The sequence below is a fragment of the Athene noctua genome, chromosome 4, assembly GCF_965140245.1.
Source record: "Athene noctua chromosome 4, bAthNoc1.hap1.1, whole genome shotgun sequence".
Classification (NCBI taxonomy): domain Eukaryota; kingdom Metazoa; phylum Chordata; class Aves; order Strigiformes; family Strigidae; genus Athene; species Athene noctua.
This window is the reverse complement of record NC_134040.1, coordinates 85112164-85127924: the sequence shown is the minus strand read 5'-3', so window position 1 is coordinate 85127924 and position 15761 is coordinate 85112164. Positions and strand designations below refer to the sequence as shown.

The 15761-nt window shown below is 44.4% G+C and overlaps 1 protein-coding gene across 1 annotated transcript in view; it reads left to right on the top strand.

Annotated features, from left to right (window-relative positions):
- The first annotated feature begins 2864 nt into the window (after window positions 1–2864).
- Window positions 2865–15761, top strand: part of LRBA (LPS responsive beige-like anchor protein) — a 414576-nt gene continuing 401679 nt past the window's right edge. The window contains exon 1 of the mRNA XM_074905922.1: window positions 2865–3255. Within this exon, the coding sequence (XP_074762023.1) occupies window positions 3022–3255 (234 nt within the window). The 5' untranslated portion in view covers window positions 2865–3021. The remainder of the gene's footprint in view (window positions 3256–15761) is intronic.

Genomic DNA, 15761 nt, shown 5'->3' with positions numbered 1-15761 from the left:
CAGGCAAAACACCCATTGGCTGTCTTAGGAGTTTCACTAGAGTCAGATTCCAAAACACAGAAATTTTTACGGATTCAAAGCTCCACTCCCGTTCCCTCTGTAGAATTAAACAAATGACAGCTTTTTATATCACAGAGGAGGTTAAGCATATTTGTGAAGCAGTAAAATGTACATTTTTTTTCCCCTCTGTCTATCTATTTGCAGGTTTTGCCCACATCTCTGAGATGACCCTTCCTTTGGAAATCTATGATGCTGTCGTGTTGCTGCAATATTTTGTTAATAAAATTCCTACATCTGCCTGTCTATCAAGCAGCTGGTGGGAGATCCCACGGTTCTTAGACGGATGTGTATAGAATAGAAGTGCAGAGTTGAAGACTCCTTGAATGACAAGTTCAGAGGAGCAGACCCTCTAAATTCTTTATTAGCAGGTATTTAGATTAATATCATAGAGGTTCGTTTAAAAGGTCGGACAAAAGGTTCTTTGCATTTGAGTATTTGTAACTCATGTCGCCCCAGAAGGAAGCGCAGAAAGGGCACCAATTCCCCTGCGTTACAACCGCCAGGACCCGCGGATTTACACGGAGATTACCAGTGGGGTATTTGGGGAACAATTCGCATGTGCAAACGCGACGGCAGGTCCGTCCCTGCCTTCAGAGCCTGGTCCCCACGTTCCAAAACGGGACGGCCCTCCTCTGGCTTTGGGCTACCTGTCGGTGGCTGTGGCTAGTTCACCTGCACGGCCGGTCCCGGCAGAGGCGGGCGGAGGGACAAGGGCGGGTTTGAGGGGGCAGCAGCGGGGCCACCCGCCCTCTGCCCGCAGGTAGTCACAGCCTCGCCCCAGGTAGCCCACCCACTGCCTCCCCACGGCTGCTCGGCCGGAGATGCCCCCCCCGTGGCCTGCAGCAGCGCCTGGAGGAGGAGGAGGTTCCACTCTTAGCGTATGGTGGCTTTTATTATTAAAAAACCAAAACAAACCCAAAAAACCCCGAACAAAAAAACAACCAGAAACGAAACTGGCCCTGAAACAAAGAGCTTCACTCAGCAGTCCGTACAACTGTTGAGCAGGAATTCTTTATTCGCAGCGCTGGGGATCGCTCCACCACAAGTGCCACACTTACTGGTAAAACCCCAGTCTACCCAAAAAGCATACATATGCATCAGATTTCTTAGAAAAGGCAGTCTTACTGGGCTCTCAGAATTCGTTTGCACAGTCTGAGCATGCGCAGTAAAAATAGAGCGAGGGTCTTCTCCCCTCCTGAAGGGTTCCCACAGCCTTTCTCACGCAGTCCCTCAGTGAAATTTTGGTTTCTTGTGTCCATCTCTGGTCACAGAGGGACCTCATCCATCCTTCAGCCCCTGTTTGTTCCAAGGAGGTTAGTTCAGATCAGCTTTCAGACACTTATCTTGGCACTGGCGTCTTCTTAGGCACATGTTTTTTAGGGATGTGTTCAGGGAGTGTTTTTCAGGCTGTCCAGGGTCTGTCTCATTTTTACTAGGCAAGGAGTTAAGGGTTTCAAAACATCTTACAAGTGGGTAGCGACTACGGAGGGTAGTTAGGGAAAAGTACAAATGAAATTATACACATTACAGTAAAATAGAGGAAGAATACAAGGTAGCAACAGACAAGCGATGTCTAACGTTAAAACTAAACGTCTTATTTCACAGGTCCCCCGTACGTCAGCAATTTCGAGTGCACTTGCAGCAGCTTCCCTTCAGCCCCACAAAACAGAAACTTCTCGGCGAGGACGGACTTTCCGAGAGTGACGGAGCAGCCCCCGAGGAGCCGAGGGCGAGTCCCTGCGCGCAGCGGCGGGGCCGCCCCAGGTGAGCGGCCGGGCCGGGCCGGGGGCGGCGGCGCCGCCTGAGGGGACGCGGCTGAGGCGGGAACGGCGCGAGGAGGGCGGGAGGGCGCCGCCCCGCCCCGCCCCGCCCCGCCCCGCCCCGCCCCATTCCCGCGCGGGCGGGCGCGCGCGCGCCGCTCACCTGGGCGCACCTGGGGCGTGCGCGCGCCGCCCCGCGCGCCAGCGGCCGCCCCGCGCGCCCGCCGCCCCGCCCCCGCCCCCGCGCAGGCGCAGTCGGCGCGTTCCCGCCTCAGCCGGCGGCGCTCCGGGGTCCGCGCGCTGTCATGGCGGCAGCGGGCGGCAGGAAGCGGCGCGGGCTGGTGGAGGAGGAGGCGGCGGCGGAGGAGGCGTGAAGCGGCGGCAGCGGCGGGTGAAAGTTCAGGCGCCTTTCGGAGAGAGGGGCGGGCGCTGCGCTGCGCAGACGGTGAGCGGGGCGGAGCGGAGCGAACAGCCGCCTCTGGCCCCCCTCCGCCGGAGCCGGGCGTCGGGGCAGCCCCTCAGCGGCGGCACCGGGCGGGCAGCGGTGAGCGCGAACTTGCGCGGCGGCGGGTCGCTGCACCTGTCCGGCCGGCGGTGTGAGGGCAGGAGGCGGCGGGCAGGGAGGCGGGCGGGAAGGAGGAGCGTATTCCCTTTTCCAAAAAAATTAAGTAAATTATTAATAATAAAAAAGATTAAACTCCTCACGACCGCGTTCGGAGCGCGGCCCTCACCGTGCGGCGGGGCTGCGGTGAGTTCCGCGGGCGCTGCCGCCTCCCCGGTGCGGGGCAGGGAACGGGGGGTCGCTGGCTGGAGGTGGGAGCCTCGGGTTTGTGGGGAGCGCCCGACACCCCGCGAATCGGAAAAACCGACTCTGGGGTCGTCCTTCAGGGCTGTAAATACCTGCCTCGGGGCAGAGAGCTGCTGACAGACGCCTCCTGCTGAGGAGGGAGCTGGGACTCCGAGGGCGCGTCCTGCCGCCCTGCCTGCCGCCCTGCCTGCCGCCCTGCCTGCCGCCCTGCCTGCCGCCCTGCCTGCCGCCCTGCCTGCCGCCCTGCCTGCCGCCCCCGCCGGCCGCGGGTTTCCTCAGGAGCCGGAGCCGAAGGGGAGGAGGAACGGGCCGCCGGTTACCTCCCCGGCAGCCCGAGTCGCTCCTTCTTCGCAGCGACTGGCGTTTCGAGTCGTAACCTGAAGTGAACTAGCCATGGCGAGTGAAGACAAACAAGTTGCTCAGCCAACAGGTGATGATGGAGGAGGAGGAGGTAATGGAGGAGGAGCGGGGAAAGAAGGAAATGCTGCCGAAGGGGGAAGTGTGCTGCAGCCCTTGAATCCAGGAGTCCCCATCCGAGGCATCAAGATGAAATTTGCTGTGCTGACAGGACTGGTGGAAGTTGGTGAAGTGTCCAACAGAGACATAGTCGAAACGGTGTTTAATTTGGTAAGTTGATTGCCTTTTGGGGCATGAGAGAAAGCATCGGCGTATGTGTGTGGAAGAATCCCGTGCTGCTTTGATGTTATTTTTCTGTCAGTATTTTTTTTACACCTTGACACTTTTGCCATATTACATTTCAGCTAGTTTCTTTTTACCTATGGATCACAAAAGCTGAAAATAAAGCATGTGAGCCTCAATATTTACATTTGAACTTGAAACAACTCTAAACAGCATCCTCCTTCCTTTACCTCAGAGAAATTGTTGCTTTATTTAGAACTGATAAGTGTATAGTTATGTTTAAACATTCAACAGGTGCGCTCAACAATAAAGTTAAATGTTGATTTAGTAACTCAAACTGTCATCAAAACACACATGTTGTTGCTTTTAGCCAAAACAACTTTTCCCGTGAACTTGTTTATGTCTCTTTTTTGCTTTCTGTTTGCTTTGGAAATCAGAACGTTCACGTTCTGCCTACAGGGGCTGGGGTTGTCGGGGAGCAGTTCATTCCAATGCTTTACTTACTCTGCTTAGTGGGAAGAGTAGAATGTGGTTTCAATGTCCTTTTTTTTTTATTCATGAATTAGGTAGTCAGCTGCAATTTTCTGAATACAGACTGGATTTATTTAATACTTCATAACAGATCTCACTAAAAATTGAGGTTACAACTTTTCCTGTTGAAGCTGCAAACAGCATACAGCTGAACTTCTTGGACTACATTTAAAATAATTAGGCTAGTTGTTAATGTTTGCTTGCTGAAGGAGAGCAAACATCAGGAGAAAAAACTGCCTTTAAGTTTACAAAGATAGTCTGCTATTGTCAGAGATCTCAAAACATCTCTAAAAATACTCCTCGTTCCTCCTTCTTCCTTTTAGTGAGCACCTTTGACTTTAAAGCAGTGTGGTTTCTGACAAACCAGGAAGTGAGAGGGTGTAACAGTGTAAAGCTCGGCAGCAAGGAAAGTTGACACAAAAAGCGTACTGGTTTTTAAGTGCTATTTGCATTTCAGTTACTTTGTTTGTAGTATTTGCTACTTGCGAGTTATAATGGTCACTAAATATTTGTGTGTGCTATGTCTGTTTAATGTTTTTTTGATGTTATCTTCTTGGGTTATGATAAATGTTTATTTTTTGAATATTTTTGTATTAACAGAATGTAGTGCTCTAAATTATTTGGATGAAAGTCTCAATACAGAGGAATTGCAGTACTGGCAAAAATGAAGTGCAGATCATGGCTCTCATGGATGCTGCAAGTGATTTAAGTTACTTAGAGTCCACTTGACAATTGTCCTTGACAAAACCTGCTGTTCAGATATATGGCCATGAGGTTCAAAAGGAAATTCTGGTAAATAGTTTACGATTTAGGACACTTGTGCAAGGGGAAATTGTTCGTGAGTGTGTTAAATTTTGCTCTGTTTCTAGCATGGTCTTTTGAGTGGTGTACTGGAGGTGTATTTTACGGCAGCAGTGAAAAGAGGTTCGGCAGAATAATCAAAAAGGTAAAAGATCCTTGATCCTGGGATTCCTTTTCTGCTCCATTTTGGACAAGAGGGAATCGAAAAATTCAGCTTGATTCAGAGAATCTTCGATTTTTAGATTTAAGAGGTCTGGAGAATTTGACCTGTGGACTGCATTCTCCTGCATCTTCATTTTCCAAATTGAAGTAGGGGAGAGTTTCTGGCCCTGGAAAATTTTGAAACTGTGTGTTTTCAGTTTTTCTGCAAGTGAAACAACATTCCTGACCTGCCTACGATGTGGGAGGCTAAAGGCTTCTGCACCACGTATCAGAGCAGTAGTCGTCAGCTGATAGCTATCATGAAACAACCAGTAGTTTGGTAGTAAGGACACTTTGCCTGGATTACGTGAGAACAAAATGCAACTTTTTAGGTAATATATATATATATATAAAAAAAAAGTCCTTCAGTTTCTGTCAGTCCTGGGAAAACACCAGCTACCGGTGGCGAATTTGGAAGATGTCTCAATGTTCTGTGGTTTTATGAAAACTGGAATGCTTAAAAAAATCAAACCAGCCAACAAACTCATAGTTTTTGTTACAGAAAACATCTATTTTCTGGATTTTTTTTTTTTTTTTTTGTTAAGAAACTGTTAAGCTGACTTTTTATAGAGCTTTCTGGGATACGAAGTCTCCCTGCAAAGCAATACTTATCCACCTGTCACTGAGTTCTCCTTCTGTTCAGTCGTTAGCTGTGACCTTTCCATTTTGTCGATTTAATACTTCTGAAATCACACTGATCATAATTTAAGTCATGTGAAGTATTGGTTAGCAGTGGTGTACTTACTTTGCTGTGCATGTACGCGGAAAAGATTTAACTTTTACTTGAAAAAGTGTTTCTTAGCTATGGCTTTTCTAGTGGTTTGTTTCCCAGTAGCTTTTGGAGCGTTTCCTGGTGTGTGAGCAGGTTCAGTTGGTGGTATGACAGTCATGCTGTGATCTGTAGTTACTAATGGGGTTAAACTCAACATATCCCCTCCTATTGGGTTTCATTCAGTTTGGTGACTCATAACTGCACTACCTCAGCAGTGTTAGCAGAAATCAGCTACCTCGCTGCTTGTACTTTGAAAGGAGGAGATGGACAGCATTTGGAGGAATTTTTATTCACTAAAGTGAGACATCTTTAGAGCAGAGTGGAAGGAGGGCTGGGCAAATCTGTGTTGAACGGTGTTTTTACATCCTTATACCTCATAGCATAACCACCTCAAAATGTAAAGAGTTATTTTTTTTAAAAAAAAGGGAGGTTATCTGACCTACTTTTTATTTCTTGAGCACACATACTGCTTTTAATTATGCTCTTCAAGCTTGCTGTAGCATATGGAAGTTATGGTGAATTTCTTTGTGATGGAGAGTCAAGAGACATGCCACGTGCTGTCGTGATTTTCCTTCTCTCTAAGGATTTAAGAGGTGATCATGCTTTATATGGGAAAAACTCAGAAGGCCAGAAACCTGAAGTGCATGGTAATTGACCCGCTCCTTATTAAAGAAATTTAAGCTTCTGTAGTCCTGATTACTTGAGCAAATAACTTGTTCAGTCCAGCAGTGTTGGATCTTGGAGCTGAGAACCACCTGTAACATCTTCTCTGTCCAGCAGTGTAACAGTGCGCATGCATCAAAAAACCTAGTAGTCTCATTTTATTGTCTCTGGAAGTTCTACTCTTAGAAATGCTCAAATTGATCTGCTTTGTGTTGGTCAGAGTTCTCTGAGAACTTGGTTTTCCAGCCTGTGTTAGGTATGGCTCTGTGTATTTCAGCACTTCTTAAAACAGGGAAGGAAAACACTCTCTTTGAAGAAGCTTATTTTTCTGTGGAAAACTTTGGAAGCACATTTTTGTTCAAGCGTTAATCTGTTCTGTTACTTTTCTGACAGACAGTAAGCTAAACTGTGGGTATTTATTCTTCATGTATTGTGAATTATATTCTTAATTGACTTTGGGCAGCAATAACTCCTTGCATTTTCCTTGTATACAGATCAGGTGAATTCCTGTTCACTACTTCATACCTGCTCTCCCCTCCCAGTTTATGAAAATGAAAAACCTCCTGGTAGGAGAAGATGATGGAATGGAAAAATAAATTATTTACAGCAGGATCTGTTACTAACTTAAAACAACTATGTATTTTTCATAGTAAAAGAGAACCTCCTACTAATGAAGAAACTTTTGGATAGAATAGGAGAAATAATTCAGCAGTTGTCAAAACTCAAAACCATATAGATATGTATAAAATTAGTTACAGTACTGTGCTACTAGTGCCAGAGAAGATTTTTATGATCTGAAGTTTTCAGGTGTAGAGAACGAATTTGGTTCTGAAGGCTGTGCCACCTGCACCAGATATATAGGAGGTCCTGCAAAATCTTTTCCAGATTAAAATTCTGTGTGGAGCTTCTGGTCTACTCCATTTTAAATGAACTTGTCCTGTATCGTATGTCAGTGTTGTCTTGTTACCAAGTTATTGCAAGTTTCTTGTCTATATATAAAGCTCAGGCCACTGGATACCCTTGTCTTTCGGTAGGTAAAGGGCTCTCACTGACAAGTGTGCTCATAATGAATGCTCTATGTGCTGGGGTTAACCAATGCTGCGTTATCAGGCTTGCATGGGAAATGGATATTCTGGCAAAATTCTGCTATACTTCAAGCAGATGACTGTACGACTACTGTCTTTCTCTGTGGTGTTGGTATAATTCAGTTTGGGGACCTTGTGGTAGAATTTACGGAGGTCTCAAGTCGACTAGTGTGTAGAGACAACACGTATCCTCGAGGTTCTGCTCTTCTCTAAAGAAATACCATGCCCTGCTCTAGGCCAGTTTTGTTTTAAAAAGCTTTGACGCTTCTAATTGTTTTATTGACTGTAGTATAAATTTAGTTATTTGTTTCGCTTCCTTTTTTCCCCTTTATCTGTGTTGCAAAGGCTGATTTTTTACTGTTCCGTCTGTCTCTTTGGTAAGGAGAATGTGCTGTTCCTTCTGATTCTGTTCATGGATTATAAGGTCCTTGCCAAGGGTCCCCTAGTGATGGAGTGGAAATGATAGATCTTAGTTTTTATCACCTTTGGAGGTAAAATATTGGGATCTGAGGAGCAAAGACTAAAATTACTTGAACAACTAAATTTGTCAACTCTCTTTGCTTCTGCCAGACTTTACAAAAAACACAGACAAAAATCAACACAACTTTTAAAAATTCTTACTCTTTATTTCCTCGTTTCTTCTTTTTAAAGTAACCTTCTCACCCAACCCCACTTGGCTTGTTTTACAGAACAAATCAGTGGTAAGTGTCAAGGCTTCACACTAGTTTACCTTCTTCTCATGTGCCCTCTGCTCATCTTGTCATGTCCACTGCTGTGGTTTCTGCACTATAAACTCTCTGTCATTATTCATATTGAAAGCTAATGGCATCACCCGCTGAAACAACAGATTTCTAATTTGGTATGAATGCTTCTGAAACACAATGGATTTTATGAAGGAGAAATTTCCCCTTTTTAATCTCTGGTCATGGACTTTTTCGCATGTACCTTCTTGTAGAAAGCCCCCAAAGCTAATGCCGGTAGAATTAAATGCGTCACAGTAGTAAAAATGCACCATAACTGTCTCCAGAACAATGTATTGTTTTTAATTACCTTGCTGTATGTTTTTAGATCATGCTAGGATTTATTTTCTATATACACTTATAAACGCTGATAACGAGAGTAACCAAACAGCTTCTAGAGCATCACTGAATATTGCACGTTTCTTAATACAGACAGTTTTCCATAGTAGGTTCCCAGTAAGTTCACCTCTGGCTGCCGTTAACCTAGTTCAGTCGCTTCTGCCCATTTACAGTCTAGATGATAAGGTAAGTCTGTGGCTTTAGCTGTGTCAAGCTTGTAGGGTTTTTTAAAAGACAGTCATAGTAAACTGGAGAGTCAGCTGTCTTAGTGGTTTTATTCTTGGTGAATGAGTGGAATTCAGCAAAAGATCTGTAATGCTTCCAAATCTGTCTCAATGTCCTTTTTATAAAATACATCAGATGCAAACTTACATCTTGCTGGCCCCTTCACAGTGGGAGGCTTGTGCCCAGTTTGACGAGTGAATTCAGACTCTTTGACTCCAAGTCGTCTTCATGGTTTTGAAAACACCTAATTTGGGATCTGGTAACAGTAAAAGATTATTCTGGTAAGTTTAGCTCACTAAATGAGGCCGAGAGATGTCTTTCATCAGACTTTACCTAGCTCAAAATTATTGAGTAAGGGGAGACGCTTGTCCTTCGCTTAAAATAAAAATTCCAGACCTCCATCTTGTTACAGTGTGTTCTGAGCAGGTGTGGATACACTTACTGTTGAAATAATGCCTATTGGGTTTTTTTCCAGGTATCCACACAACTTGGACCCTGCTTTGTAGTTAGTGAAAATATCACCCTGTGTAGTTAGTGAAAATATCACCCTGCGTAGTAAGTGTAGGAATTTAGGGGAATTTTGTGGTCAGCTGAGAAAGGCATGGAATGTAGTGAGGTGGTAACCGCAGCCTTGAATTAGACACGCTGACAATCTAGACTATGAGGAGCAGCTGACTTGTACTTTGGCTGTGGTATCAACTCACTTCTGGGACTGCAACTTAAAACACGCTGTAGGATGACAAAATATTGAGGGCAAAATCTCAAGACCGCCCAGGAAAATGTTCAGGTTTTCTCACTTGTCCTTTAACTGACCAATTTTTATAGCTTCTGATGACCACTCTGAAGGTGCAGGTGTCTGAAAGCCTGTGAATGACTTGTGCTCTGTGTTTTCCAGAAATGTTGGCATCCTGTACAAACCTAAAATGAAGCTACAAAAACCAAGGCTGAAGCAGGCCTTTATGTATATCGTGTCTTAATAACGCAGTATTTGATAGACAGCTTTTAATTAGCAGTCCACAAGTAGGCCTGTTTAAAGTGTGTTCACAGCATGCTTAGAATTCCCCTTAATAGGGGAATGCATCGGTTCAATGACAGATTTTTCTAGTTGGTGTCCTGTAACAAAGCAGAGAGTCGGGTGTCTGTTGTGGTTGCTTTTTTCTCTCTCTCTCTAAGGAGTATTTTGTATCACCTCTGTCAGACAATACTGGGCTAGATGGACCATCGGCCTGACCCAGTAGTGCAGATAACAGAGGAACGGAGTGGCCATATGGACTGGCTCAGGAAAAGCATTTGCGGATTAGGGAATAGAATGAAATTAGTCAAAAGCATCAGGGAAGTAGGTGGATGGCATGTTAAGGTTGCTGTGAAGGCTGGGCATTGCAGAGTGAGATAAAAAAAGATAATTATTCATGTCCATTGAAAGACATTATTGGAGGGATGAATCGAAGGGTGCAGATTCAAGAGAAGTGTGAGTAAAGAGAAGTTTTTTCAGGTGGCTGGACTGGATGAATACTGGTGGTTGAGGAAAATCAGAGATGAGGTATTTGCTTAATTCTTTTTCAAGGCAGTATTGGTTTGGTGCAGTGTTCAGTACTTGGTGGCTAGTCTCATGAAAGGCAAAAATGAGTTTTCTTTGTGGTTTCTATCACTATCTGTATATTTGTTTTACCACCTACTGGGGAACCTGCAGTCATTCTGAACTGTATACCATTTGACATGGTGTTCTGACCTTCTTTTTTTTTTAATTAGATAAGTTGCTAACTTGAAGCATTTATAGCTTCTGTCTTTATGTGGTCATGAAGTTCTTTATCAACCTTAAGGATGAAGCTTAATCTGTTGCAGAGATTAAATAAGCTTTACAGTTCAGTCATTGCATGTGAAATAGCTACTTGCTACCTTAGGTGTTTCTGTGTATAAAACCCTCTAAGAATCTTTTCTGTCAAAATCAGTCTTTCATGCATTAAATTTATGCATATCTTTTTAAAGAACTTCTATTTATTTTAAATGGGTCAATCTGGAAGAAAGTTTTTGTTCATAATCACTAATTACAGTTAGCTAACTTTCTGCCATTCAAGTGTCTTCCCCAGCCCCTAGAGGCCTTGCTGGCCTCTTCATAACATTTTGCATGATGGGTTTTGGTATTAACTTGACCTAATTACTAACGTCCTAATTTAGATTACATTCTTGCTTTAACTAATTCTGAATTTTTCTGTTAGACTCGATATCAGGCTAGAGCATATTATTGCCTGTCCAAAAACTAGTTTGGTCTTTTTTCCCCGCCCCCCCCTCCCCTCTGGGAAGCCTTCAGACTTTGTATGGGAGATCTGGCCATTTGACAGGAATCTGAGGGCTTTAACTGATTTACATAAAACAGGATACTGTTGCCACCTGCTTTTTTTAATACCACGTGGGGCCAGTGGAGACTGTAGTTTCCAGTATGCAGTGCTCCATATTTAGAGCAGATAGCAATCGAGATGCATCCTTGCACAACTGCTGTAATCAAATTCGCTGAAGAATGATGCTGCAGGAGTTGCAGTTGTACCTTTTCCTGAGACACTGTAGTCTTTGTGCTGACACCAGAAGCTTCTAATTTGTGAGGAGCTTGCAGTGCTTTAGATTCCCAAGCTTTTCAAATAGGCATAAGTAGTTTCTAAATAGAAACTAATTTGTGGAGCAGAAAACCTTAATGCCTTGCACTGCGCTGGATTCCTCTAGTAATAACTGGGGAGCTGGGAGCAGCTCTGTCCCAGGCATGATTTTCTTGTTAATAGCTGCCTTGAGATGATATTTAAATGAGGATAGCTAGTGGGAATAGGATGTGCTCTGTTGCCTCCTGTGAAGTGCTCTGCGAGTCTCTTTACCGCAACTTGCATATGAGTAGTTCTATTGATGTTTTTCTACATATATCTAGCAAAAAATTTTCATATGCACTACACGGCAAATTCAGATTATTTTTGGTGTGACTGAAAACCTGGAAGTGAGTTGTTCAGGCAAAAACCTATTATATTTTGTTGATGCAACTGAAGAAGGCAGCACTTAAAGAGCTACTGGGTTAGCTTTCCTTTGCAACTGAAAAACCAGAGTAATCACTTAGGAATCATCTGTTCTATGGAAGTGTGTTATGCATGTTCGTGTCACACCCCCTCGCCCCCGCCGCCTCTCCCCTTTGCCATCAGCAGTTGTTCTCTGTTGTGTGGACAGAAGTTACAGAAATAAATTAGCGAAATGAAGTCTGTTCTGATAGACATATATTCCCACTTAGATACTCCAAATCTCTCATTTTATACTGGATTAGCCCTGTAAAACAGTAACTGCAACAGTGCACAGGGTGATGTGTAGCTTATTCTCTCTTCTGGGAATGCTGAAAGGCTGGAGGCACCAGTAAGCAGCAGGTAAAATGGTCACGGCAGTGGGAGAGCGGTTTCTCTTACCAAAAAGCAGCAAGAGAACCAGTAGTATTTTGCAGTGAACTGGGAAGTATGTGGTTATGGAGTCCAGGATGCTGAATGTTTGCTTGATAAATCTCTCACAGATGGGTTCCTTTATCAAACTGTGCGGGTTTGGGTGGGAATTGTACTGGTTGCTGTCCCAAATAGAGCTGGGATGGGAGTGGGTGGGGAGCTGTTTGGTAGAATAAGGTAAACCATGCCTGTTGCTGTAGAATTGCTGAATAAAGGCTTTGCAGATCCTGCAACTTTTAAGTTCTAGTAGTCTGTTATTATATTTTATATGTCTTATATAAGTCGTTAACTTATGCTCTTTGCCCTTCTTGGGATTAAAACTGCATTCCTAAAGACAGTTGTTTTTTGCAGGATTATTAATGATTCAGGTGGACCTTGGAATCAAGTAATGCTTAAAAAAACCCCAACAAAAAAACCCCCAAAAGGTTCTTTATGCAGAATCATAGACATGTTAAAAAAATGGCCAATGATACAGAAGTAGAATTACTGATAAACCTTAAAACACTGCAACTGGGGGGCAGGGGGAGCAGGAACCAAATGACTAATGTTGGTAATGGTGCATGACTGTTAAATAAACAAATGGAAACTATCAGTCCAGTCAGCATCTGCCTCCTGCTAATGTTTTTGTTGAAAGTAAGCATGTGATTTGTCTGTAGTTTTGGTTGTGAACTTGATTGAAAAGAACTTGCAAGCTTTTTTTTCTTTTCCCCTTCTGTAATGGGAGCTTAGTTATACTGTATGATTTAGTTCCATTGTATAACTTAGGTGCTGTAACGCCTGACTTTCAGGTGTCTGATACGGAGTACGAAACTGAGTAACTGTGACTGCATTTTTAGAATGTGTTTTGAAATAGCTGACGTGAGATGGGGAGCTATGTGTGTTTAATATATTGCTGATGTTACAGAATGGGAGAACAGTGAGATGCTGGGAACAGATATTTCAGTTGGTATTTAAAAAGGTTCTCTGTCTGCTTTGTAATCTACAGGCAGGGGTCACCTTCTGAGGCTATGGTGTTCTTAACACTTCAGACTTCCTTGATTTAAATAAGGCAACAATAAGGTGCTGTGGAAAGGGTTCTCAGGCACAGAAACTGTACGGGCAGCTTCCCATCTTTATGCAAATCGGTAAATGCTCATGGGGAAAAGATTGCCTTGTTTTCTTGCCCGTTTTCTCCTCAAAAGTAAGTTCCCAGTCTTCTGCTGTGCTAGATAATCTACTGTTTAACCTCACACCATGACACTCTGCTTTGTCCTTTCTGTGCTCCACCTGCTGCCTTCGTCCTGGGCAGCAAACGGGAGTCCTGGGCACCCGCTGGCTTCTGTAGTGGGCTGGGGAGCTGCGAATGCCTCCGAGTGCTGCAGTTGCTGTGGATCAGCTGGTTGGCAGGGGCATTGCCTTTGGGGAGATGTTTATTCCATGACTCATCTGAGACCTGGCACTAAAGACTCCTGCCCTTCATGTGTACTGATTTTAAAGCGAAACATATATTGCTCTTTTGGTGTTTTGCTGGCTTGGTAAAATCTTACCTCTGCAGGAAATGAAAGCCATCCTGATTTCTGTCTTTCATAGGAAGAGATTCAAATTGCCATTTGTCAGGAGTGCATAGCGATGGTGGTGTGAGTGACTTGCAGGGGGATGTTTCTAACATCTCTTCTGTGAAGGCTGGGCTCCTGTACAGTGAAGAATGCCAGATCCGTGGGTCTGGAGGAAAGGCATGGAAAGAAACAAGTCTCAGACCTCATGGTTAAGATGTTTGAATAAGGTTCTCCAGTCACTCGTATATGACAGGAAGGTTTGGAACTGGAAGACAGTGGATTTCTTGTCCACACGTTAGGGCTTTAGTGAAGTTTTCTTTGTGGTGTACAGAAGCCCTTCCTGGAAGGTGAATTATCTTCAGGTGGAAGGGGTTTGTCTGGTGACTGAAGAGTCACGAGAGTCAGCTAGATGTATTTCAAAAAGATAGAATTTAGATGACAGAAGCTTGTTTTTCTTGCTTCTGGATGGTGCTGTGAAATGCTGGGGTTCCAACCCCAAGCCCCAGATTAAGGCTGACATGTGGGTGATTCCCACAGCCCTTCCCAAGGGGGGTGAGTTTCCCTTTAGGCTTCCCTCCAGGGTGGGGCGGCCTGGCAGACAGAGCCATGGGGTAAAGGAGCCCCAGGGGTCCCGCATGAAGTAACCAAGGGTCAGGTGTCCCACGTAGGGAGAACAGCTGGGACCCCTGGCAGGAGGGGCAGTGTCTGTGTGTGAGGGGGATGCCCTGTGCAGAGTTCCCTGCTGGGGAAGGACCTCCCGCCTCCCTGGGACTGGGCTCCAGGCAGGTCTGGCTTTGGTAAACGCGGGCTGTGCAGAGATTCAGTGTGTGGCTTCCTTGGTCTGATGTGTTTGGCTGGTTGGCTCGGTTGTCTCCCGTCCCTTCTATGGGAGACTGCATGTCACCCTTTATCCCACCCACTGTTGGTCGTGTGGTGTCGTTGTTGGGGTCAGTGGGATTGATGTCCATTATGTATAACCTGACTGACTTGTTTGTACCCCCAGCGCTCACCCATGTGCTGACCCTTCTGTATCAAATACAATTTGGTTATTGGTTCATCTTTATGCTGGCTGTGTCCTTTATGCTAGGCCTGATAATTGGAAAAACATGCTGTCATTTTGCATAAGAGTGACATCCTAATTTCTGACTCGATCTTGTTTTAGTTAGTACTTCTGTGCTGTCTAGAGAGAAGCCATGAACAAGCTGAAAAACTATCATGTAACATTCCAGATACAAGTTAGTGTCATGTATTGTCTTCACACCAACGCACACCCCACCCCCCTAAAAAAATGGGGGAAAATAATTTTCACATTGCCAAACAATATAGATGTCTGTAACAAGGAAACTTGTCCATCCAGGCTTATTTATATTATTCTTCCACTTGAGTACTCATTTTCACAGCTTTCAAGAGTCAGCTTTAATATTTGCTATAGATCTTGTTTACATATACGAGGCTAGAGATATAGTTAGAATTCTGTTTCTCAACTCTGTTTAGTTTTGTTTGTCAAGGATACCTCTAAACGAGCGTGTTTGCCTGTGATGTTACCGTGTGTTTTGGGAAAAAATGCTTGAAAGCATGTATGGATTCTTTAAACAGGTGTTGATCGCTGTAACAGTGGGGTCAAAGGAAAGGATTTCTCAACTGCAGTAATTGTATGTGCAAATTCCTATATTAAAAGGTGCCTGAACCTCAGTCTTAATCCAGAATTTTGGAGGCCACAATACCTTTGTTAACAGTTTGGCCAAGAGGAGCTGTTGTCCGTTACCAGCATGCAAGGTAACCATCTCTGGTTGAATTAACTACGGAGTTAAGGAAAACACAGTAATGAAATGTATGTGTGGCAAATATGTTAATTAAGTATTAGTTACCCAAGCATTTTTTTTCTCTTCAGGCAGTGTTTTGTTGTGTGCAGTGCTGTAGTCATGATCTCTGGATGGTGTGGTTCCACGTTCTGGTGCTGTGAGTCAGGGAAAGTGCCTGTACAGTCACTGTGTTTGTTATTATGAAGTGGCATGCTCCTCTTTGAGATGTATTCATGCCCCTTGCTTGAATGATTTCCGTAGCAAAGATGGGTGGTGCAAAGGCAAGGAGAAGGAAGTTCATTTTATTTGCTAATTCTGTAAACATAGCAGAGCCCCTAA